This window comes from Micropterus dolomieu, linkage group LG14 (assembly GCF_021292245.1).
Source record: "Micropterus dolomieu isolate WLL.071019.BEF.003 ecotype Adirondacks linkage group LG14, ASM2129224v1, whole genome shotgun sequence".
Classification (NCBI taxonomy): domain Eukaryota; kingdom Metazoa; phylum Chordata; class Actinopteri; order Centrarchiformes; family Centrarchidae; genus Micropterus; species Micropterus dolomieu.
Genome location: NC_060163.1, coordinates 10,842,269 through 10,868,090, shown reverse-complemented (window position 1 = coordinate 10,868,090; position 25,822 = coordinate 10,842,269). Strand labels below are relative to the sequence as shown.

The window sequence follows — 25,822 nt, the reverse complement described above, 5'->3', positions numbered from 1 at the left end:
AGACCTGAGACTGGGACGGAGATTTGTCTTCCAACAAGACAATGATCCAAAACATAAAGCAAAATCTACACTGGAATGGTTCACAAATAAACATATCCAGGTGTTAGAATGGCCAAGTCAAAGTCCAGACCTGAATCCAATCGAGAATCTGTGGAAAGAACTGAAAACTGCTGTTCACAAACACTCTCCATCCAACCTCACTGAGCTCGAGCTGTTTTGCGAGGAGGAATGGGCAAAAATTTCAGTCTCTCGATGTGCAAAACTGATAGAGACGTACCCCAAGTGACTTACAGCTGTAATCGCAGCAAAAGGTGGTGCTACAAAGTATTAACTTAAGGGGGCTGAATAATTTTGCACGCCCAATTTTTCAGTTTTTTATTCTTAAAAAAGTTTGAAATATCCAATAAATTTCGTTCCACTTCATGATAGTGTCCCACTTGTTGTTGGTTCTTCACAAAAAATTACAGTTTTATATCTATGTTTGAAACCTGAAATGTGGCAAAAGGTTGAAAAGTTCAAGGGGGCCCAATACTTTCGCAAGGCACTGTAAATGACGAATGATAATCTCTATTTAAGAAACAATGCATTTACATGGTAAAGGAACTTCTCCTCTCAAATATTTGGGTGTATCTGCTCTTTTTAACTTCACTCTCTGCTACCATTTTCAAATTGTAATGTAGTTGTTTTTCCCAGTCCTTTCCAGCAAAGCTGCCTGCCAATCTGTGCTAACTTCCACTTTAGTGATTAGATATAATGGAACCACAAAAAACACTACACTGGGACTGTCATAACAACTGAAAATAAAATGTGACTAACCATGGAAAGAGAAAATGGCTTTATCTGACTGTTTTCATCTAACTGTGCAACCCTTCTCACCTAAGCGTCCTTGAGCAAGACACTTAACATCAACCTACAGCTTGATAAGAGCATCTGCTTAATGTCTTTGAATTAAAATGTAAATGAGGTTTGGATGGTTAGGGTGATCTTCAACATGCCAGTGTGCATTTCTTCTTGATGGTATATTTCTTCACCGCAGCCCCACCTCTCTGTGCATGTGTAAGTCAAACATAGACTATGAAAATTAATGAGCTAGCACCTAAAGCAGCAATGACACTTAGGAACAAGGCTCCTCTCCCTTTAATGGACCACAGAGACAATGTCTGTGGTATTTCAATTAACAGACAACGGGACGACATGAAATAATGACAAATAGGAAGAGTTGAGTGACATGTGAGAATGAGGTGGTAATGGCAGCACCTATCCCTTTAATGGGCCATTGTGGTTGAGCGTAGACAGTAGGAGTTAATAGGAAATATAAAATTATGATGTAGGCCCTGTCTAAAGGGGTGAGTGACACTTGGGAGTGGAGCTGTTACATCTTAATGCACTGCTGCCACCGGGATGAATCAGCTCCACATATAGTGGGTGGAAACCATCTGAAGGCCGCTTATAGCAGCCGCTGTCGGTCTCACATTAACCTTGAGAACAGCCAGGGGACTGTGTTAGCCCTGCTGACCTCTCTTTTTCACACACACACACACACACACACACACACAAGCACACAAAATTCCACATGTATGACCCGAAGGGTGACTGTGTCTGTGCACGTGCACACTTGTCTATCCCTCTTCCAGTGTCTTATGAGCACCATCAGTAGGATTAAATCAGTCCATCACAGGCTGCTATAACACCATATAGGCTGTCTGTGCTGAAGAGAAATCATACTAAACCTATCACCTAAACCTTTCCTGTTGCCCCCAGGGTTAGGGTCCATGTAGACCAATAATAGCTCTCCCTAAGCTAATTTTGTGTACACAGATGTGCTCATGTGTGTTCATATGTCCCCGTCAGCTCAGAATGGAACAACACCAAGCCATTTTTTTGTGGATTGGTAAGTTGGTAAAAATAGATTCAGGAAAATTGACAAATCTACAAACACACAAATGAAAATTGTAATGTTTTCTATCCAATCCCAAACCAAATCTGACTTGCACCTTGTTCACTGTGTGATATTCACCTTGAAAACACTTTTCGTCTTTTCTAAAAATATACTTATGTATTAAGTTACCTGAAACAGCATCCTGACACTCATATCTATACTAACTAGGTACAACAAATTCATTCCTTGTAGTACAAACTGCTAAAATGCCAAACAAATGGAATCCATGTCAACCTTGGCATTTTGGGAACACAGAGCAAGAAGCATAGCTTTAGTGAAAGCTGGTTGTGTTTTGCTGTTTGGCCTGACTGACAATGAGGATTGTGTGTTGAGGCATGACTAGGCAGGCCGATACCCATGTGTTTTCAGTCAACTTTCACTGGCAAGAGGACAGACAGAACATGGAAGATAAAGTGAGAGAGGATTAGAGAATGAGCTGTGAAACAAAGGAGCATTTTTAAAAATAAAATGGTTGGAATGGCTCCCCGGGAACGAGCGAAACCCCGATCAAACACAGCAATGACCTAATTTTCTGCCACCCGTCTCAGAGAAGCGGGGAGAAGAGAGATCCAGGAAGATCAACACTGGAGAGAACACGATGAAATTGAGGAGGCCAACATTTTCTGTCTCCATGAAGGAGGTTAGACATCAGCGGAGGTGTTATACCAAACCCAATATTACACGCTTTGAATTGATCTTGATTTTTTTTTTAAAAGTGTGTTGCTTGAGGGCATTGTACACCATGAACTCACAATGGATCCTGTGTTACCATCTACTAGTGGCTGGCAAATAGCTGCCCATGGAGAAAATCTGGCATTACACCAAAATAATTTGGCACCCTCAGATAAAATTTCAAATTTCTAGGCAATATCAAATCTTCATGTCATGATATTTCTATTAAACATAGCAGATGTTAACTTTATTTGAATTAACAATAAATTGCAAGGCTGTATCTCTTTACCATTTCTACCTAAAAGGGATTTCTTCTTGTAAACACAATGATCATGAGATTATATATATTTTATAAGCAGCAACACTTCTGATGCAAAGAAGACATTCTGGCACTGGCCATTAAGTAAGGGTATGATAGACACATCTTCATATCTGTTGTTCTTTAAAACTTGATCTTTTGCACCGTTAACAAAGAGGTAGGTAAGAGGTATTTATTATCTATTTTATAAAAGGCAAACACGAGACAAGCCCTCCAAATTAAACAACATTTGTAAGTGCAGTCCAGAGTGAAACATATAAGCAATTTCTGAAGCTCCTCAGTGCCTCTGTTGGAAAAATAAAGCAGTTTTACTGACAACATTGTAGTTAAGGCCTGGTTAGGTTTAAGGCACAAACTTGGATAGGATTAGGAACAGAGCATGGTTTGAGTTTAAGGGGGCTTTCACACCTACCTCGTTTGGTCCGGACTTTCTGACTTTTCAGTTTGATCCGAACCAAAATTGCAGGTGTGAAAATTCCCACAGACCACGGTCCGGACCAAACAGACGAAATTTGGTCCGACGAAAAGAGGTAATCTCAGTCCGGATCAAACTGAACCATAGTTCGGTTCATTTCTGATTTAAAAGCATTTTTTGGATGGTTCGGACTTTCAGACTATTTACAGAAAGTTGGTGGTTGACGTGTAAACCGGACACAAACAAATGCACGGAGAAATGCAAGAAATATGGACACAATTATAAATCTCCCGTGACAGATCATCTTTTCAAACAGACGGCCACTATAGAAGCACACTGCCACATTAATCTTTGGTTTCTCCTGAAACGGAAATTTGAACTAGCTTTCAGTCTAGTTGGTGCTGCAGGTAGTAATGCCATAATAATTATATATTGATGCTATAGATGCTAGAGGGCTTTGTCAATCGAACGTAAACATTTTATTTTGGGGGCATTTGCTGAAATAACTGATACTGTTGTTTTTACTGGAGGACAGTCTCCTTCAGCTAGTCAAGCCTGCATCTCCACTGCACCTGTATACCTTCACTACCCCTTATGGACTGTGGCCGGACTTAATTGCCAACCCCTGTCTTCTACCTTCCCATCAGACTGTCCTCACATACACTGGCTCTATGACGGCGCAAAAAGCTTTTAAAAAGGCTAACATTTGTGCTTGAGTGGCCAGAACATTGTGTGCGGCTCTGCCTCTGCCCGTCGCTGCATTCAGTCGACCCACAGTGCTACTGCGCTACTGCGACTGGACTGAGGGGATATTTTTAGAAAACCGTTGACAATATCACGTCCCCAAACGGGTGTAATCGTATTATGCTGGAGGTGCTAAAAGCCTTGAGTTGGGAAAGCACGTCACTGGAGCAAACAGGCTGAGACGCACAAGCACCGTTCCCAGTGAGTCGTGAGAGCAAGAAGCTTAGAGGCAGAGTGGGAGGAGTAGATAAAAAGAGACATACATACAAACTTAACATAACAAGAGAGAGAAAGAGGTACAGAAAGAACAGAATCATAGGGAGGTAAGTTACTGATAAGGAAGGATGAGATGCAAATGAAGCTACTGTTTGAGAGTATTAGGTATGTTGGTGGAGGGTATGGTGTTGGCTCAGGTTGGAGACTTGATCGTTTTGATAGTGTTTGGTATCGGCAGCTCTGAAGGTTCAAGCCGGCCATGGTGATGATAGATGAAAGACTGAACTTTAATCAGAATGGCGCCCGGAGCATTTTCAGGGAGGTAAACAGGTTAATCAGTCAAGCCCTACTTCCATCCTCCCTCTCATTCTACCCTATTCTTTCCTCTGCACATGACCACTTCTGACACTGGCACACCATTCGTCTCTTTCCCATCAGCACCTTGCCTCCTCCACCATGCGGCCTTCATTTTCTCCCCACCCTGCTTCATATCTCTGCAACCAGCCAGAGGAAAAGACAACCCGCCCCCCCGCCTCTGCAGCCCATACTATCAGGCATATCCCACAATGATGTGAAAGAGAACATCAAAGCACTCCGTCAGCCCATTTAATATCTCATAGCATCATCCACCATAAAACTATGAGGTGGGAGTAGAGAATTCACAAAACAGAGGCTATTCTTATGCTTTTGGGTTCTTGCATTATTGCCCTTCCACTAGACTATATCATGGGAGGTAGATAATCAGAGTGATCACTCGTTATCTTAAAAAAAATTCACCAAACTGTGCTGAAATCAAAATCCAGTGAGGGAAAGGCAGGAGAGAAAATATTAGAGGGAGCAGCCAAGCGTTATCCATTGTTCCTGATGTCCCAAGGGTTTATTTGTTAAAATGGCCGTGTCTCACCGCCTCTCCAAGAAACAACTAGGCGTTTTGGCCTGCATAGAAACTTGTGCAATGTGCTGAACAGTACCAAATTGCTGCACGCCTGACCACCGGACATTTTAAACAAGCTACAACTGTAAAAAGGAAACCAGGACCTAAGAATTCCCACGAGTTTATGGTCCAAGCCACATTCCATGTTTCCGTCATCCATCTCATACATACAAACCTCCCACACGCTTTCTTCCCCGAGAAAAATAAACAATCAACTCTAACAAACCACTTTGGCCAGCCGAGTGTGAACCTTACAAAGCCTAACAGCTCCTGTGGAGAGAGGCCTCGTCCAATCTGAAATTACCCACACCAGCTCTTCAACCACATTGCACTTAGGCAGTTGTCGGGACTTGGGGAGCAAGATTATATTGTGCTGTCTGGGATCCCAACCACTGACTTTGGTGAGCAATCAACAAGGGCCGCCTCTCGCCAAGATAAACTTCACAGGCTGTTGCCACTCATTTACGGGCTGAGCTACCCGACACCATTACTGTTGTGCATCAAACTGGTCGCCCCGCTAGTTTCCTCCCTAGCCTCGGTTGGAGTGCACATTGGGCTTGGAATAAATGCTCTTCTTGTTCACATTTGTCCAGGATATTGCAAAATGACTTTTGCAATATGAGTTAGGAAACACACTTTACAGGAGGCCTTGAAGGGATACAGAGGAAGGAATGCTTATTTGGGGACGTGTATTGGTGTTTTTTACCCACCTCCGTCTTTGTCATAGAGAGAATTCAGGATGTTCGCTTGTTTAATGTGAGCATCCGTGCTGTAGTTTGAACTATATACACAAGCACCTCAGAGGGAGAAAAATGCTAATGAAGCTATTAATGATAGATCCGTGCATAACTCAAGGTGGCAGCGAGGGAGGAGGAGGACACGTTCGGCAGCGTCGTCTTTTTTTAAAAATACCACGAGTAGATAGCTGTGTGGGAGTTAAGAGAAAAGGGGACTGAAAAGTGCCGGAAGACAGTCTCTGTTGTTGGGGACTGGGAGCTGGATAGCTGGCTAACACACGTCCTCACCCACTCACACGTATGCTGTATAGATGAGCCAGAATGCACACGTTCGTGTACACACACTTCACGCACCCAATTGTATACAGTACATGCATACACACATCATAAGCTGAACTCTCAGAGGGTCAGAAATCCCACGTGAGTTTACACCATTACGTCCATTCTCAGGGGATTTTTATAACAGAATGTCAAATGTAGCATACAGTACTATAGTCTTCTATTACCACTGGATTAGCGCTGCCGACCCCCCCGCACCACTAGCTGCCTCTTGTTGTTTCCCCCAAGGCCACTCTTCGCTTCCCTGCATTTAGTACTCTTATGTTTTTTTCTCGTTTTTCTCTCTCTCTCTCTCTTAAGGGAGCGGTGGTCAGAGGAAGTTGGAGATTCAGAAAGGATACTCATTTGCTCATGCATTACTTATGAAACCTCAGCTTCTCGAGCCTCATAAAAAAACTCCCATACACCCACACAGGCAGAAATCTACGCTGATTTTATTTTGATATCTTTGCTGCAGAGTACTCCCTGCTGTAGTGCATCTTCACTGCACAATACAGAGCTCAGTGACAGAGTATCTTGTGACACGATGTCTTCTTACCTCAGTTTCATGTTTATAAAGTTTGTGTTTCCGTAGGTGGCGCTGTCTTTTCTGATGCCATAGAAGCTATCATTGTTATTATTTTATTTATTCAAAGCTCTTACTGGAACAAAGAGCTGCAATGCATTATATATAACAAATTTACATTCAAACCTCAACTGCAAAATAACCATAACTAAACCGGGATTTGCTTGTGTTATTAATTTAGTGGAATATGTTTATTGTAAAACCAATACAAATACATGGAATAATAGACAGTTTGTCAGTGGGACAAGGTGCTGGACACCAACACGCATTCGCCATATCCTGAAATATGGCCTGGAAATCTCTGCGGCCTAATAACACATGGCAGACGGAGGCTGTCAAGAGTGGCAGGCCAGCTGAAAGTGATTTGGTGGGATGAAGAGAAAAAACAGCGGAGACACAGAGAGAGAAACAGAAACAGAATACAAGGAAAGAGAGACGGAGGTGGAGGGAGATAGTCATCAGCCCTGTCGTCCCATCTCTCTGTAGATCTAGATGAATTTGTCCTGACAACACAGGAGCGACTCAGACAACACCTCCAAACCCATCTGCACACAAAAACACACACACACACACACACCTCCTACATGAAAGGCCAAGAAAGAGGGAGGAAGGGAGCAAATGAGGGTGTGAGTAAACGTAAATAACCTACTAGATGGAGTGACGTTGGGACGGAAACTGACTCAGGAGTGCCTGAAAAAATATAAAACAGTGAAAGAGAGGTAGACAGGGAGAGGCAGCTGATGAGGAGACAAATCGATTTTGGTAAAGAGGCAGAGCGTCGAAAAGATTGAGAGAGCAGAGGAGAAAATGAACAGGAAGACAGAAACAATGAGAGGAATACATAGAATGAATGAAGATGGAGAGACTGAGGGAAGATGAGAGGATGCCTTATTTTCCTCCATCTCAATTTGCACAAAACTTTCATTACCACCAATTTGGGCCGGGGAGCCGTAGGCTGGACCATTAGGCGAGCCCAGCATCAATCAGCCTAATCTCCCTCCCAGGCTGCTAAATTACAGCGCCCAGTTGCTTATTAAAATTTGTCGCCCGTCTCCCAACACCCGGCACCGCTGGAGATTAGACAGGGGCCCCCAGACAAATCTGTTCCAGAGAAGAAGAAGAAGAAGAGAGGGGGAGGTGAGGAGGAAGGAAGTACAGGGACAGTAGGAGGGGGGAAAAGAGAAATGTGCTTGCTGAGACAGAGCGGATCAGAGTGGGGGACAATCATCTGGTTTGATTTATACACTCCTGTAGATCTGGCGTGTGCGCACACACACGCACACTCGCTCTCTCATCCTCTCTGCATTTCAGCCTTTCTTCAGACACTCATACATCCATGCCACACACACATGCCATATACACCCGCCACCACATGCCCACAACCTCCATAACCAGTTTTCCATTCCTGTCAACACCCCATACACACACACATACGCTGGTGTAGAGAATGCAGGGTTTGCAACGCCTCCCATTGCACACTCAATCAAACCAGCGGCCAGATAAGACGCATGATGAATGGCGTAATTGAAGGCGGCAGCAGGGCAATGCTGCATCGCTCTGGGTTTGGTGGGGGGGGAGATGAGTGGCGAGTGGGTGATTTGCCTGTAGGATTTATTGCAATTGCCTTATTAAAAAATACTAAGACAATCTGACTCGTCTACTGTAGCGCACCTCTAGCGACAGAGCATATAAGGCACTACACCTTTGGAAGAATAAACATACACATAGGGCTGCACCTATATGGATTCAGATGGGGGAGTGAGACGTAGGAAATGTGGATGCAGGACACTGTAGATATCCATGAAAAGAAAACTTAAATGACACTAATTCACATCCAGGACATATCCGTGCCCCTCTTTCGTGTCCTCGCTGGAAAGAGGGGTGATACTTCTCTTTGCGCGCTTTAAGCATCGAAAGCAATTCACAGACAGAGTGAGAAAAAGAGTAAATGGAGTGACGGCGGAGTGTGTTCCCCATGTAGGTCAGTCGGTAGAGGAAGGAAACGAGGCTATTCTACTTCAGGTTGTAGTGCGCTCAACAGATCAAACCCTCTTCTTTCCCATATCAAAAGCTAGGTCCTTGATAGGAGTAAGCTAGATAGTGTACGGAACAGCCACACTGAGGAGGCCACTCGCTCCCTGACAACACGTCTGTCCTTGTGCTGAGGGAGCGTGTGCAGAGGGATTTCTCCTCTGACCACCTATGCCATCTGATGACCCTGATTGGCTGCGGTTTACTGTTCGTTGGGGCCTAATCTGTCTTAATGGATCCTGACTTGTGGCACATAAAGAGATGATTTCAATTAGTGAGGCTCAGGATGCTGTTGTTTAGACACTCTGGCACATCTTAAAGACGCTTGAGTAACCAATTATTATCAGATTAAGGTGGAAAATCAATGTTAATTTTGTCTTAAGCTCTTTGCAAGCCTTTGACAAAAATGTTAAAATGGAAGATTAGCCTTTAAAATGTTAAAGATAAAATTAACCATTGTACAGTGTCTGTAAATACTGTAGTACAACATTAAGGGAAGATTGGTGCTATATGCCACACTGTGTAGCCAGGGTGCTTGACAGCTGATGTTTTGTATCCTGCATGTACCATGCTGCAAAAAGTACAGCAAGTGCTTAAAAGATAGTTTGATTCCAAAACTAATCAATAAAAATTTTGACAATCAATTAATCAGTTTGAAATGTTGGGTGTGTTGTTTCTGATTATCTTTGTAACATATTTTGTAAATTGAATGCCTGGGTTTTGGGCTGGTGGTTGAGCAAAACAACCAATTTAAAGACATTAATCTGGGGGTCTGGAAAATTGTGATGTATTTGTACTATTTTCTGACATCCACCATGCAATTGCTAATTTGCAGGCCTAAAAACAACTGTTCACTTTTGGGACAAATGAGGTAAATGATTTCTAAATATGATATGAAAATATTGTTCTGGCTAACTTGTACTGCAGGAAATGAATGGGAGAGAAAACCAAGCTACTGGTCTTTTCAAAACTTAAAATGGGATAAATGCAAGCCTTTCCCTGCTCAGCTGATACTAAGAAAAAAAAGGGAAGAAACCAATTTCGACCACATTAAAAAACAGAATACCACATACAGCACATGTGAGCAGGCATCACATAGACTATCAAAAAATAAACGATGCACTGAAACCCCACACGAGTGCCAGAGGGTTAGGGGGTCACTGCAGAGACACACACACATATCCCATCTGCAGCTCACACCCTTCAAGCTAGACAGTGAAAGTACAGTAACTGCGAGCTGTGTGGTTGTACAAAACATGTCCACTGTCAGCATATACTGACACGGTAACTAGCACGGGGAAAACCACACATGTACACACTGAGCCAAATGTGGTCACAGACAAAGCCCATTCAGCTGCTATAAATAGAAGAGAAACTTAGCAGTTGCTTTGTCTGAAAGTTTAATTAGCATAGCACCTAGAGTATTCAAAGATAGAAGGGTTGGCAGTGTGGCGAGGAGATGCGAGCCAAAACACTACGGCCAGTATGGCTATTTTAAAGATGAGTCTGTTGTTTTGATATATAAAACTCTGTGTGTCACATTTACTGCTGTTGCAGGGTGTGAATATGATTTATAAAATGAGTTTAGTTCAGGATCTCGTGCTGTATACAGAGAGTGTGTCTACCTCTGTTGAACACCAGCAGCACTTTTGTGTTACAGACTGATTGAGTGGTGTGCTGTTCGGCCAACTGGGCTTCTTCCCGCATCGATTGCTCGGACCAGCCTTCTCCTGGAGCACAGACAGGAAAATAGAGAGAGAGATGGAGAGAGGAGGACAGTGGAAGTGAACGGTGTAAAAATAGAGAGCACAGAGAGAAAGATAAGGAATGAGAGATAGAAATGGAGGAGAGAGGGAAAAGAAAAACGGGGAACATTATCTTAAATGAAAGTTTATTAGCTGTATCAGTCAGTCCGTCAGGTGGGCTGGGGTGGGGGTTTTGCCCCAGGCCCTCCATTCTTCCTCTCTATCTTTTTCCCCCCTCACCCACTCTCTCTACTTGTGTGTGTGTTTGTAAGGGGAGGGGTTTGGGGGATGGCAGGCATGACGGGAAAACATTAGGTTGTTGGCAAGTCGCCTGTACAACAGCCAGTAATTGGCTTGGGTAATGGTCATATCCAGACAAATGGCGTAGGCCTTCACCGTGTTTCGAGTAACCAACTGCTCCGCCTGTGCTCACAGCATAAAAGCCACAGCACTGCTCGTCCACCAAATATCTGCAGAGAGTGCATGTGTTTGTGTACTCACAAAAACCTATGATTTACTCGGACAAAACTTTTTTTTTACTCCACCTCAATGTGTTGTGCATGTCCTGCAAGCGTGATTCATTTACTTGCGTCCTATGTGGGAAACATGCGCAGAGGAAAAAGATGGCAGCACTAGCCCCGCTCACCTCGAGGGACAAACCGACATCTGCTGGTGTCCTCCAAACAAGTGACAGATATGAGATGGGCAGAAGTAAAGAAAAAAGAAATAAAGAAAGAAAGAAAGGGAGAGAGCGAGTAGGAGAGGGGGTGGTGACAAGAGAGAGGGAGTAAGAGGATAAGTTTCATTTTTCATCCGTCCCTCCCTCTGCTCTGGATCACTTCCCCTCTGTCTGATGGCAAGCTGAGCCACTAATGTCTATTGTGTCTGGTCGGGCTGCAAACACACGTGCACGTGTGTGTGTGTGGGTGTGTGTGTGTGTGTGTGTGTGTGTGTGTGTGTGTGTGTGCATGTGTGTGTAGTTGTCCTTCTGTTGATGGATGAGAATGAAATGTATATTCTCCTACAGTAGAAATGCCAGCTGAATAACATGCATACAAGGATAAAGCTGATGGTGCATTTGTATGCGCAAGAAAGCGCGCGCGTATGTGTGTGTGTGTGTGCGCACAGTGGTGACCCCTCAGCCATCCAGCTATCATCTCCCGCCAGACAGGCCCCACCAAGTCAGCCCAGCTGGATAATGAGATCCATTATGATTTACGTGCCAAGAGGACAGCCAGACAGAACAAAGACATGTATATATACACACACACACACACACACAGAGTTTGGTGTACATGTCAGTGTGTATGTGCGTAGGCTCTCTGTCTCTTACTGTATGTGCAGCCATTGTTTCAGATTTCAGATTTTTTCTGTGTGTGTGTGAGTGTGTGTGTGTTTGTTAGCTACATTAGTTGCCTGTAGGGCATCCTGCAGTGGGTCCTCTTTCTGTTTCTCTCGAGAACTCAGACCATTTCTCTCTCTCCATCTTTCTCTCTCACTCATACACTCTTTCTTCCCAGCTCTGACTCTCACCTGAAAAAGCTAACTCATTGAAAGATTGAGAGTCCCAAGTACACAAACCTTACTGTCTCTAGCTCTCTCTCTCTCACACACACACACACACACACTCTGCCCCAGAGGCAGAAAGTGAAAGGTGAAGACTACAACTATGTGCTGCATCAAAAAAGGAGACCACACAACCTCACCCTGATTGATCAGTGCCTCTGCAACACAGTGGAGCTGTGTGTGTGTGTGTGTGTGTGTGTGTGTGTGTGCGCCGGGATTTGTTAGTAGAGAGCTGAAGTAGCTGTCAAACACATTTTGGAAAAGGAGCAGACTATTGCTTCATTTCACTTCTTAGGAACGGGGGTGGAGATGGTGTGTCAGCACAGAAAAAAAAGAGAAACACTCGATTATCACTTGAATTGGTCCAAGGTCCAATATCTTTAAGAAACTGGGTGTAAGCTTAAATAAGCTGACTCGTAACACATCAACCACTCAGAGAGAATACCAAATCAGTGTAGAGCTGCAACAAACAATTTCTCTTCTATTAGTTGATTCATTGTTTAGGTCAGAGACGAGCAAACATTTCCCAACCACAATTTCCCAGAGTTCAGGGCGGAGCCTCCAAATGTCTTGATTTGTCTAAAAACAACACATTTAGTTCATGATTATATAAAACAGAAACTCCCTCACACTGGAGAAGTTGAAACAAAAGAATGTTTGACAATTTTGTTTGATAAATGACCTAAGTGATAAATTAGTTACCAAAATTGTTTCAATTAGTTTCAATTGACTAATGATTTAATCTACTGATTAATTTAATTTGAGTCACAGAACATTGCTTTAAAATGTATTATTGTGATTATTTGCTTCTAACAGTAAATACTAGTATCTTTTCCTTTTTGCAACACTGCAGTCAAACCTGCAGTAAAGAAAGCCAAGGTACAAAGCTGTGATTGTGGGACAAACACACGAGCAAAAATACAAATGAACATACAATGCACATTCACAAAATTGCAAAAATCGGTCATATTTGTTATTTCCCTCTCTCTCACACACATGCACACTAACACACACACACAGCAGCCCTGCCCACTCTCACAGATCACAGGGCACAGAAAACAATGACTGGATTCTCTGCTGTTCCTGCTTATGAAGTATTCAAGTGACGCCAGCTCAATCAGAGGACTAAATGCCAAGACTGGGGAGAGATAAAGAGACGAACTGAGATGAACAGAGATTAAAAGAGAAACAGGGAGAGGGAGGGACAATGAGGACACTAGGCAGAGGCATGGAGGAGGAGAGCGGAGAGCAGACGACAAGTAGGCCATAATGAAGAAATGGGGAATGATGGACTACATGTTGATCTCCTAGGAAGGAAATGGGAAATGACAAGAAAGAAGAGGTAAATGGGGAAAATGGGTGAATTGGGAAAATGGGTTATGAGAAGCAAAAACAAGGGCAAAGAAAGATAAAGGATGTGAACGTAGTGTTACAGGAACAGTAGAGTCGGCAGAAAAACAGAGACAAACAAGCAGAGACAGAGAGATTAATGCCAGCCAGACTATCATGACCTCCTGCCATTGCTCTGCCTTTGTATACACACACACACACACACACACACACACACACATACACATATATGCACAGGGTGAGCACACTGTGTCTAGCCATGAAAACAGAGAAGGATTGGACATGCCCAGTTTAACTAAAAGGTCAAATAAATTAAATAAACATCAAAGTGAATGAACCTTAAGATGAACGGTGCTGTAGCTCAGAGGCTGAGCTGTGGGGGGTTGTTTTTAAGAAAATGAGGAGCGCCATAATCATGCATTATTTAATTTAAAGGATAATTCCATTTTATTACAACTTGGGTCTTATTTTAATGGATTTGGCTGCTATGTCTATGGGTAATAATAACATACTCGCCAAGCTAAAATCAATACCCAAATGGCTTTGGCTTCTTCTCTGCCACTAATTTGGCGAGTACAGTGTTATAACACAGAAAGGACGGCCAACAAAAAGAAGAAATCATCCTTTAATCTACCTGTAAGGTAAGTCACCCCAGCAAGAATGAACATTTTGTGTTCAGAGCTTTTCCTACAGTAACGCTAGTTGTCACAAACAAGACTTTTTTTCATCAGACTGAAGTCATTTAAAGTAAATATTTACACATGGGCCATTTCGCATTGCATGTATGAGCTCTGGCCAGGCCCAGCTTATATGGACTAATACATTTAAGATGACTATTTTAATGGTAGTTTTAATGCCATTTAATTTAATGTCACAGTGACGTACTATAACAAAGCACACTGGATGCCATTTTATGGGGCTTTTATCCAAAGAGTCTGTTTGTAGTGTGGGTGGGCCCTTGAAGATATTATCATCATTCTCTCTGTATTTACAGACACATTTTTTTGTGGCTGCAATACAATTCCCATCAGTGCAGACAAAGTGTTCATCTTCTCGATGGTTACCCACTCTCTGAACTATTTTGACTTCTAAGTTGGTATGTGTGTAGTCTGTGTGGGAGCCGAACCCACAACCTCACTGTTGTGGCATGTACCATGCTCCGACCCACTCGGCAATCAGCACCAGCGTCAAAACCCAAAACACATGCTGCAACCAAAATAATTCCCTCTAATTGAGCGCCAACAAAACAACATTGTGCCTCAGATCTCGCTCTGACAAAAACCTAACGTCAATATTTCTCCAACAAACCAAACTCGGTTGAGCGCACCCCCCTCCTCCGCATCTCAGTCCTTCTTAACAAAACAGCTCTTCACTCACTGTGGTGCCAGCCCTAATCACTTCCCTCAGCACCACGTGGTTCTCATTGACTGGGGGCCCAGCTCCACCACTCTGCAAGACGCTTCGCCAGAGGAAATTGGCTCGTCTACACAAATATTGCTCGTGAGCTCTATCGAATGGAGTCGCGCGGGCCCTCCAATGCTGGCCTTGGCCTTTGTTCAGGCTCCTTCAGCGACCCTATTTTGCTGTACAGAAACAGCTGCAGCAGCGTGCACTGCACTGTCCAAAGAAACAATTACAAACACCCTTTTCCTATTACTCCCCACCATTAACCACCATTGTGTGGAATTAGTGGCAGTCTATGGAATAAGTGGATTCTAATTCATGGCCTCTTTTCATGGGCCGTGGTAGTGGCTTTTCCTCTGCTAATGAAGAGGATCAAAGAGAAGTGTTAATCAAACTGAGCATCTCATCTGTGGTAATAAGGAACAGAGGAGAGACCTTGGAGTGGCTCCCTAGTGATGTTTGTGTGTAAGTGGGCATATGTGTGTGTGAGAAAGGGGAAGTGACTTTGTATGTATCTGTTGCTATGCTCTTCTGTTTTGTTTTTTGTTTTGCATTCTGTGAATTTAAGGCTCTGTAAACTGGTGGTCAGACAAAAAATAAATAAAAAGGGAATGCAGGAATAATGTTTGTGCTTGGGCCTTGTTTTCTCAATGCTTAGCCTCAGCCCATAGGGATGAATGCCCCACTATAGGCCAATCCCTCTCCGCTATAGCAGCCTTTCATCCCTCCCAGGCTCCCTTGTCTTGGACCACAGTGCTAACCAGCAGGGTCTGATTAGATTTAAATGTCAAGAGAGATAGGACAATACAGTTATCTTCCAAATTATAGCCCATTAAAGGGCCTAAGCAGTGCGCCTCCCTCCTTAACTAGCTAATCACCAACCAGATTCATCATCTCACAGACTGGGGCATAATTTGGGGGCTGTGGTTTCCCTTGCTTCTATCTTTCTGTGTGTGCGTGGGTGTGTGTGTGTGTGCATGTATCACACCATGTGCAAGGGCATCCAAGAGTGTCTGTAATGTGTGATCAGTGTGTGTGCCTGCTGTGTGTGTGTTACTCCAGAGGGAGCTGGTTCAGCGCCCCAGGCCAGTGCCCCATTAAAGAGAAAGAGAGAGAGAGAGAGATAGTGAATGTGTGTGTGTGAGAGACAGAGAGCGAGAGGAGAGGGGCTCCTCATTTAGACAGCAGGAGTGGCAGGCTGTGTCCCACCTGCAGCCAACCAACAGAAAGACAGTCAGACAGTGGGACAAGGACTTCTCATCTCATCTGCCCCCCTTCTAATTCACCTGCTGTCCTCAGGGAGCCATGCGGCAAGTCTCCATCTTCTGGCTGTTATTTTACATCATTTTTATTTTACTCCCCATATTTCATCCTTCATTCTTACTTCCTTCTGTGCTCCCTTCATTCGTCAGACACATGCTTTCCAGTCTTTGTTCCTTAAGTCATTCTTCCTTCCTCACCTCCCCTCGTTCCTCTATAAGAAACCCTACGCATGCATTACAGTTTTCATCCCATCATCATAGAGTGATAGTGGTGTGTGGGGTGGGAGGAGGGGTGGTGTCTTATGGAGGAATCAGGAAACTGGATATATAGGACGCATATCTCAAGGTGGTTTCCTTCATTACCTCGTCTCTCATGGCTGCTTCGCCTCTTTTCCGCATCTCCATTTCCTGTCCTGCCCACCTTTCAGTGTTCATCTCCTATTCTTCTTCTCCGTGTTGGATCCTCTCTCTTCTATGCCGTTTTTCATATTCACCCCTGTTCTTCCCTCTTTCACCTTATCCTTTGTCAGTTCTTTAATCTCTCCTTCTACTCCATCTCTCTTGTCTCCCCTCCTGTCTGTCTATTCGACCCCCGACTCCTTTATCAAGGAGCTACTTGGGCTCTGTCTTCATACCTCCGCTGGCGATTTATGAAAAGGAGCCTGGGCGATATGCATTAGGACCCCCACCGTACAGCAACACATTATGGATCGCACTATAAATAGCTGCTGTAAAAGCTTTTCATTACATAGAGATATCGTTCAATCAATATAAGCCCTGCACTAAATCTAATTACCAAAACAACCAGGGCTAAACAAAATACATATGTATTTTCAAGATAACCAGGCAAGCAGAGGCAGCCACTGTTCTGACCAAAGAGGTTTCAAGAGGATTCTTACCAAAATAAATTGCTCATTTTAAGTACAAGGTACAAGAGATAACTGGGATGGGGAGTATGAGAAAGACAAAATGGAGGACTGTAGTTGATGGATAATAGAGGACGGAAAATACGGTTTAAATAAGGTTTACACACACACACACTCTGCATTTACAGAGGCAGAGGCATACTGCCCTGCTCTGAGCAACTTTATACACAAACGTACAGTAGATGCACAAAGATATTATTTGTGTAGCCACTGGGCCCCAGCTGAAGCTTCATGGGAGCTACTGGTCTGAGCGAGGAACACAGCAGACCTTCCTCTGAGGTGCAGCTGTAGAAAGACTGGAGGGACAAACCAGAGAGAAAGGTGTAGTGAAAAGGACAGAGAGAGAGAGGGATAGAGAGAGAGAGAGAGAGAGAGAGAGAATAGGAGGAGCCCAGGGTGTCATTTCTCTCTCTGTCAGCTCCCTGCCTCCCCCGTTCTCCCTCCCGCACCCCACTACCCCCTGAGATGTGGATGCTTCGCGGGGACAATTACCGACTGACACTTCATCATGGGCCGCGCGACAGGCGCTGACGGCCCTCGTCCAAACAAATGATGCTGGGGTCGAGGTTGCGGGCCTGCCTCTGAGTCTGCCCGCCTGTAGCCCTGCAGCACGGCCCTGCACTGCATTAGCAAGGCGCACACACACTCAAAACACACAGGGAGAAAGAAAAAGCTACATTAAAAGAGACTCCTCTCAACCAACCACAGCCTTCCTTTAAGAAAAACACATTTATCAGCAGCGGGGGACGGAGGGTGAGGCCGGGAGGGGGGCTTCGATAGAAGGATGGAGGGTGGGTGGGGGCACTACAGTCCTGTCAGACCCCATCCCCCTTAGGTAAAAAGAGAGCTCTTCATCTTTGTGATGCAACTAGGGCTCTCTCACACACACACAAAAAATTATCCCCTAATCCTCCTCTACACATACAACTAATCAGATAATGGGGTTAAACAGCAGCTTAAAAAGCCAACCAGGCAAAAAAGTGAGCAGTCTGCACAGTGACACCAGCATGCATCAATTAACCCTATGTCTTTGTGGAGCACAGATAACACTCTGACACCACCACCCCCCCTTTCACAAGCAAAATGATCAACTCACTCTTTTGCCTTGGGTTGAGTGCAGCTAACTTTAGTTTCATAAAGTAGGTCAATTGCTAATAGTCAAAAAAGGGGGGCAGCATATATTGTTTAAGTAGAAACTATAAAAATAAAATAAAAGAAGAAATGCATGTGGAGGACCTGCTGGCAGCGGTCCCTCAACTGAGAGCCCGAACCTGCAAATTAATAAATGCTGCCTATGATCTCAGCCCAGGGAGGCAGATGAACAACAATTGAGACAGACATCAAACGCTTGACTAACACTGAAACAACACTTGGTAAAAAAGCTTGCCAGTCTCTGAACGCAGTCACCACTGTACATGTAGGATGGAGAGGATGAGAGAGGGGGAGAGACAGAGAAGAAAGACAGACGGAGAGAGCATAAACAATGAAACATTTATCAAAGCAAGGAGTGCGTCATCTTTATGTGCTGCACGGGCGGACTGCTAATGCAGGTGGCATTGTTTTTGTGGTATCCTGAGCTGCCGCTGCTGCAGCCGATGAGCTACTCTGCTTCAGGTTTGTGAAAACTTAACCTGTTCCTTGTTGGCACTATACTTTGTGGATGCCCTCTGCTATCCCCAGGTAGCTCGCTTTGCATTTTTCTCTTTTCTCATTGTTATGCGATTCTCTCTGCGTTTATTATCACATTATTCTTATTCAAACTCCTGATGTTTCCCTATTGGCAGCCCCCCTTGATAAATGTGTTTATGGCATCTCTCACGTCAACAAATCTGTGCACACGCCGCTGTCTAAGATAAATAAAAGGAGGACTGAGAGGGGTGGGGTGGGTTGTGGGGGGTAAAAATGAAGGGCAGGGGAGAAAAATACAGAGCAAGGGCTATACGTCATGTTGGAAAGGCCCTTGAGAACGCTTTCAATCTTTCCGTCAATATTCAGCGTGCAGGCCTGTATATGCCATCATTAAAAAGGGGACGCTTCCCTGTTTATTTATCATAAGGACACATGGCTGACAGCTTCTTGTAAACAAGGTGTGTGTTTATATATGTGCATGTGTGTGTGTGTGTGTGTGCACGTACATTCACAGTAGCTTACATTACAGCTTTCACAACACACACTCTAAAATGCAGGGTCTTTCTGTCCGTTATCTATTAAAATGGATGGCTGTTGCTAAGTAATGTAGGGAACAAGTGATGGAGTTGGCCAGTGTGCTTTCTGATAATGGCTGTTGGGGCGCATTGTATACAGAGATTGAGTTCGTAAATTGAATTGAGTTCGAAAAATGCTTTTTTCCACATTGACCGGCAGAGAGAGAAGTGAAAAGGACTTAATGCATGAGGTGAGTGTGGAAAAATGAGGTGGCATTCAGTTTTTCGAGATGTTTTCCACGCTTAAGAACCTCCGAGATAAGAAAAGTTCAAACGGTGAATGAATCATTGTCATGACGTGGCAAAAGGGTTACATCAAAGATGGCTAGGCGCTAGCGACAAAAGAAAGGGTCGTCTTTCTACTTCTTTCACTGTTGTACAGTTTGCTGCAGAAACTCTAAAAGAACTGCATTCTTCAAATTGAAAAAGAGCACCAGATATAGGCCTATACTGCCTTCTCAGTCCGGCCATTGACTTTGTAGCCATCATCTGCACCAAAGGTTAGTCAGTCCACACACAGATAAGCTAAAGCTAAACAACTTTTGGCCAACAGCTGGGTCCAGTCAAGCAGTCAGTCAATAGCACTGATAACTTCAAACTTGTTGGGGGAAATGAATTCCTGCTATTTATGAAAAGCTACGGCAACAGAAAGATCCCTGTTACTTTTCATTCATGCATTCTTTGATGCAGAGAAAAATGCCAAATGTGTACCCATATCCCGGTAAATCATTACAATACGCTTCCTTGTTGTGGATGTTTGAGCATGTCAGGCTGTTCAAGTAAGAGCAGGTGGGTGAGTGTGCGTGCACATGTGTGTGTGTGTGTGTGTGTGTGTGTGTCCAGGCCGACTGACCCACAGAGAAAGACAAATGGGTATAGCAGGGGGCCGGTGCTTGACATTTAGGTTTCACGTGGTAATGGACACTGACCTGCCGGGGTCAGGCCTGCTAGTGAGGCAGCAGTGGGGCCCATTCCTGCACTCGGCCCCATCCCTGTAACTAGACACTAGCATAACAGTGCTGAACACACACACACACTAAGACTTACTTTCCTCTCAAAAAAAAGACAGAGGGGCTTCAGACAACCCACAGGGTGGACCACATGGGTGGGGTGTCATTATAGAGACTGATGTTCCGTATGGGGATTAAAGTCTCAAGAGCAGCATGTGCTGGCAAAATTATAGCCAGGTTACGTGTGTGCATATAATTCTGACATTTCTGTTTATATTTATATAGCTATATCTATGTAGGTCCACATTGATTCCTACAACCATGGCAACAGCTTGCCTACAGTACAGGGAAGGCAGAACAGTGGTAGCTGCTGTTGTTAAGAGAGTGCCCTGTGTTCACCACACAACTCTGCAACAGGAGGCTACTTTATATACTGTTTGTGACAGCTTTGTGGTAATAATGGAGCCCAGGCCCCCACTAGTGCAAGTGGCATGCTCAGTCAAGTGAGACTTTGCCTAAGAGAACACACACACACACACACACACACACACACACACACACACACACACACACACACACCAGGCAGCCTGCTTCACGCCTAATGAGACCACTGGGAGAGTGGAGAGCAGGACGCAGGGAGAGGGAGATGAGTAGAGAGAGGAGAGAAGGGATGGGAAATAGTAGTGGAACAACGATGGCAAGAAGGGGTTCAGAAAAAGACAAATACAAAGTTAGAGTAAAGGAGGCAAGGATACCAACTGCTCCAACTTTCAAGGTTTGGGTTTGGAGGAAGGGAAGGTGGGGGTTGGAGTAGGGGGGAGTTATGACCTGGATTGCTGCCAAAGAAGGGAAGGGAAGATGAGGGGGGTGTCAGAAAAAGAGGAATGAGAGTGTGTGCGAGAGAGAAGGAGAGAGGGAGTTCTTCTAGGCTTAGCAGCGGGTGGTTACGCAATGTACATAACACAGGAGTGCGGGGGGGATCAAACACATGGGGTGCATACACAACTAAATCTGACACCGTCATGCAACAAGAGACGATGAGCAGAGAGAAAGAAATAGGCAAAAACACTAAAATATAAAGGGAACAGTCACCCCCTGGGGATGGAGGGAGGAAGACAGAGTACATTGGGCACTGGGTACACAGGTAACGACAGAGAAAAACAAGCTAACAAAAAAATAAAGATAAAAATATATATATATATAAATATGCCAAAACTGCTCTACCTCTGCCTCTAGCATCATCTGCTCATCCAGGCAGGTGCACATTGCAGGGTGGGGAGCGGCGGGTAAGTAAGTAAATAACCCGTAGTCCAAAAAGGGAAAAGGCTTAAATGTCCGGTGCGAAGGTATACGGACAGACAGGCACAGCTGAGTGTTTGGTTTTGCTTCCAGGGAAAGCAGGGCATGAATTATTAACAGGCGCTCGGCCTAATGAAGTGAAGATGAGCTACTTGGCTCCGTGCTCATCAGCAGGTTATTATGCTTGTTTGGACTACAGCGCCCAGCCCCCACTGCAGGTTACAGTGTCAACAAGTGACATGTCACCCACACCACTGCTCTGTTATCTAGGAAAAGACTAGTATGTGGGCTGCGTGTTGATTTTTGGATTCATTGCACACCTTTGTCTCTCCTCTGTCAAAACCATGCTCACTGGCAATGTCAGCCGTGCATTTAATGGACTTCAGTGTAGATCACATAAAGAAGAACCACAGAAATGAGGGAAAAAAACGTGTTGCACACATTTCGTCGCAGCTGGTTTCTAACAGTCAAGAGAGCCTCAGCTGACTTTTTGACCACAAGTTTATTGCATATGGAGCTGGAGCGTGGGACACAATTTCCCCCTTTTGCCCGGTGTCAGTACGGCAACGGAAAGGAAGCTTAAACAAGTACTATGGTACAGTCCGTACTTCACATGCAGAGGTGGAAAGTGAAAGTTTTAAAAATGCACTTCCACTCCTGGACTGCTAGGCTAGAAATGCAGTGCACTTTCTTTTGGAAAAGGAACACACCCAACTCAGTCCCAGTTCACAGCGAGTCCCAGTCACCCTGGCTATTGTGAACAGTCCCCAGGGCATTTTCTCATCAGCCTTCTGAAATCACTCCAATCTGTGTCAAACATTCAGGGATTTGAACTACAGGATTTTTCTATATTGTTTTCTCCTTCCCTCTAGGATACTACTATAATCAACTTACATAAAATGTCCCAGGTTCAACTGTGAGCATCTCAGTTGTCTTGAATTCCACTAAGCCTCAAAGTGTCTGGGACACCAATTTAACTAGCACTTCTCTCCTAGGATTCCCCTCAAATCCAGACCAGTGATGGGATAGGGGACAGGATGGAGGAAACAGAGAACACCTTTTTAGCAGTGTTGCTTCAGTGCTACAGTCACTGCTTGGCTGCTTTCTGCCTGCCTCCTCTTCCAGCAGTCCACATGCCACTGCTAATCCCTCATAGACCCAGAGGAAGGCTTCGGGATCATCCCCCGTGTGTGAGCTGGGAAAGACAGGAAGCTGGCATGCACATATTGTTTGGGTGAGACACAGTGGATGACGCAACAAACTCGTCAAGAGAGCACCATCCTTTGTATGGGTGTGCACAATTTCGCAAAGCGCTGGTGGTGTTGCTGTTGGATGGTGACCTTACTGACCAGCTACACTCCTCCTTGATCTCTCTGCCTCCAAAACAACACACAACCCCTGCTTAGTCTGGCCCACACACTGCAGGCTTGGTGGTTGCAATGTAACAAAAGTATGTTGAGAGGAAAAAAAGGTTTCTGCCAGAGACGATATCTCCCACTTGTTGAAAACAGAAGCCTCAAAAAAATGGTGGCAAAATGGCTTCAAACTCGCCACTGCTTTCACTTATGTCTTAATAAAATCCAATAACCCTAATACAATCGATTCAGCTCATTTAAAAGGAACATTTTAAAAGTTTGTTTGTATGTGGTTTCACTTGTTGCTCTGAATTCATCGCAAACGCAGCATGATGCAAACACTCACAAAGCGAAATAATAGGAGGCATTTCTGTTCTTACAAGTTTCCCAACTTTGCGTGAATGCAAATCATCAGTGCAGCAACATCTTGGGAGGATGAGCCATATCATCACATCTCTACATACAGGGATAACAGGACTCCTCAAGTTAAGACAATAAAAGGGGCAGTTCATCATTTATTATGTCTGTTATAATACATTCCACATTAGTGTCTGTCTATATGCACTTACAGTTGGATGAAGGAGAGTAGAATGGTTCAGTAGGTTAGTGCGTTATAGTATAACTGAACATATACTGTAATTGTTATTAACCAATATGCCTTCTGTGTAATAATTCCTGAGAAGACATGTTTACCAATGGCAGCAAGCAAAGCCAATTAGACCATGTAAGTGCTGAATACAAACATAAATACACAAACGCACACAAACATGGAAGTGTCTAGCGATAAAGTGTGATGTGAGGTTCAAGCCCTGCCATTACGAAGACAACTGACAATAAAGCTCTCAACGCAGTCACAGGAATAATATACTTCTTTATCATTCAATAAGGCAATTCTCTCTTACAAGACTTTCAGTGGCACTGTGCTTATTCCTGAGGAGCCCGCAGGCAAGAAATAATACTCAGGTGTTGAAATGTCTCTTCGCTACATTGGAATCAGTAAATATGTGCAATTGCACACCGTGAGAGGTGAAGCTCAGCCTGAGCAGGAGGATAACTTAATACTTCAATAATATAATGAACACAGCGAGGCTAGCATGGTGCAACAAAATTTTAGTTACATACACACGGTGTAAAAGGCCACACCCTGAGTGTGTCAGCCTGGCTCTGTACATATTACACACAACTCCTTCATCCATTTCCCTTTGCTGCACATTTTCCAGTGCAGGAAGGACCCTAAATCACAGTATATAATACATCAGCGACTACTATCGTTAATTTCCTCTCTCTTTCCCATTCTCTCTCCCTCTCTCTCTCCTCAGGGGTTCCCAGTGGCTGTCCAGAGCACATGTGTTTTGGTTTACCTAGAGTGGAGCCCTATCTGAGCCTGGGCTGAGAGCAGACTGTGGGCTTTGTCTGTAGCACCATTAATCAACTGTCCTTTAACAAAAACAGAAAACCAGATGAGAGACAAAGGGAAGAGACGTGGGGGGTGGGCCCTTATTTAGGTAGGGGGAAAAAAGGCAGAGAGGGTTAAGAAAGAAGGCAAAGAGTAGAGAAAGAGAGAGAGAGAGAGAAGGGGGGATGCTTGACCCAGATCCAGGCCTTCAATAAATCAAGCAGCAACAATAACAAGCAAAGTTTTCATGTGGCTTGTCTGATTAATCAGGCTTTTTTTTTGTAAATGGGAGGCGAGGGAGTCTGTTCTTCTTTTTTCGGTCGTGTCTCTCTTGTGGGAGACTGCAGAGTCTTTTTATGTTGGGTGTTTATGTCTTTATGCTGCAAGGTTTCAGACATGGTGGCCTGAATCGCTCATGGTTTAATGACAGAAAGACCTTCACTTCATGGTGCATCGGGACAGTTTCACTGAAGGCTTCCGGCTACATTAACGGGAAACAGGAAGGTTGTCGGGGAAAAGGTATGGACATGCACATTCCTGTACACACAGCTGCATACAGATGTATGAAGGAGCAGGCATGCAGACACAGGTCTCTTTTCCAAAATATGAACAAGTGCTGTTTTACACATATGCACACACTATCTACACAGTGAGCCACAGGATGTGAAGCAGTCCTCTGAGACTCTTTGCGAGGCACCGATCGATGTGCATAGAGTGTGAACAAGGAGGCCTCAGGATCGATAGAGAGACATTACAGAGATGCGCCTATTGGGACCTGGGAGAGCAGGTGTGGGGCGGGGGATGCATCTGGGCCCTTGATGCTGTCTTCTTTACTTCATTCATGGGAGTTTTACTCCACGTGACTGCTGGGAGAGACATACGCAACAAAAACGTGGATGTACGTGCATTAAGAAGAGCCTCACATACTGAATTAAACGGAGAACATCACGTACTGTACATGCGCTTGCTTGCTCACACACACACACACACACACACACACACACACACACCAACTAATGGTATCCCAGGAGACCTGCTGCCTCACCAGGAGTGCTCATCCTCGTGTACTTCTCTCAATCTCCCGTTTTCAGTGTCCGCATCTACAGTCTTCACGTGGAGGAAGATTCTTTCTGTCTCTCTCTCACTCACTTTTGGCGCCATCTTCTCCTCTATTTCCTCTTCCCCTTTCTTCAATAGTCTCCCTCTCTCTTTCTCCTTGCCTTCCTCCTGTACACTGCAGTGTCACCAGAGATACCTGCGCTGTGCTCTGTCAGTGGATCCTAAGACTTTCTGTCACCCCCCTCTCGTCCGCCACTCCTCTGCTGCTCACATAGAGAGCACTGACTGTTCTATTATCTCCCTCTCACATAAACACACACACACAGTTGGGGAAATGACAGCAATGTTACTTTGACAAAATGTCTGGCAGTGACATAATCGCCCACCACTTCCAG

The 25,822-nt window shown here is 44.4% G+C and overlaps 1 protein-coding gene across 1 annotated transcript in view; it reads right to left on the bottom strand.

Annotated features, from left to right (window-relative positions):
* LOC123983467 overlaps positions 1–25,822 on the bottom strand; it is a 97,401-nt gene that overhangs the window by 14,462 nt on the left and 57,117 nt on the right. The window contains exon 3 of the mRNA XM_046069724.1: positions 10,537–10,641. Within this exon, the coding sequence (XP_045925680.1) occupies positions 10,537–10,641 (105 nt within the window). The remainder of the gene's footprint in view (positions 1–10,536; positions 10,642–25,822) is intronic.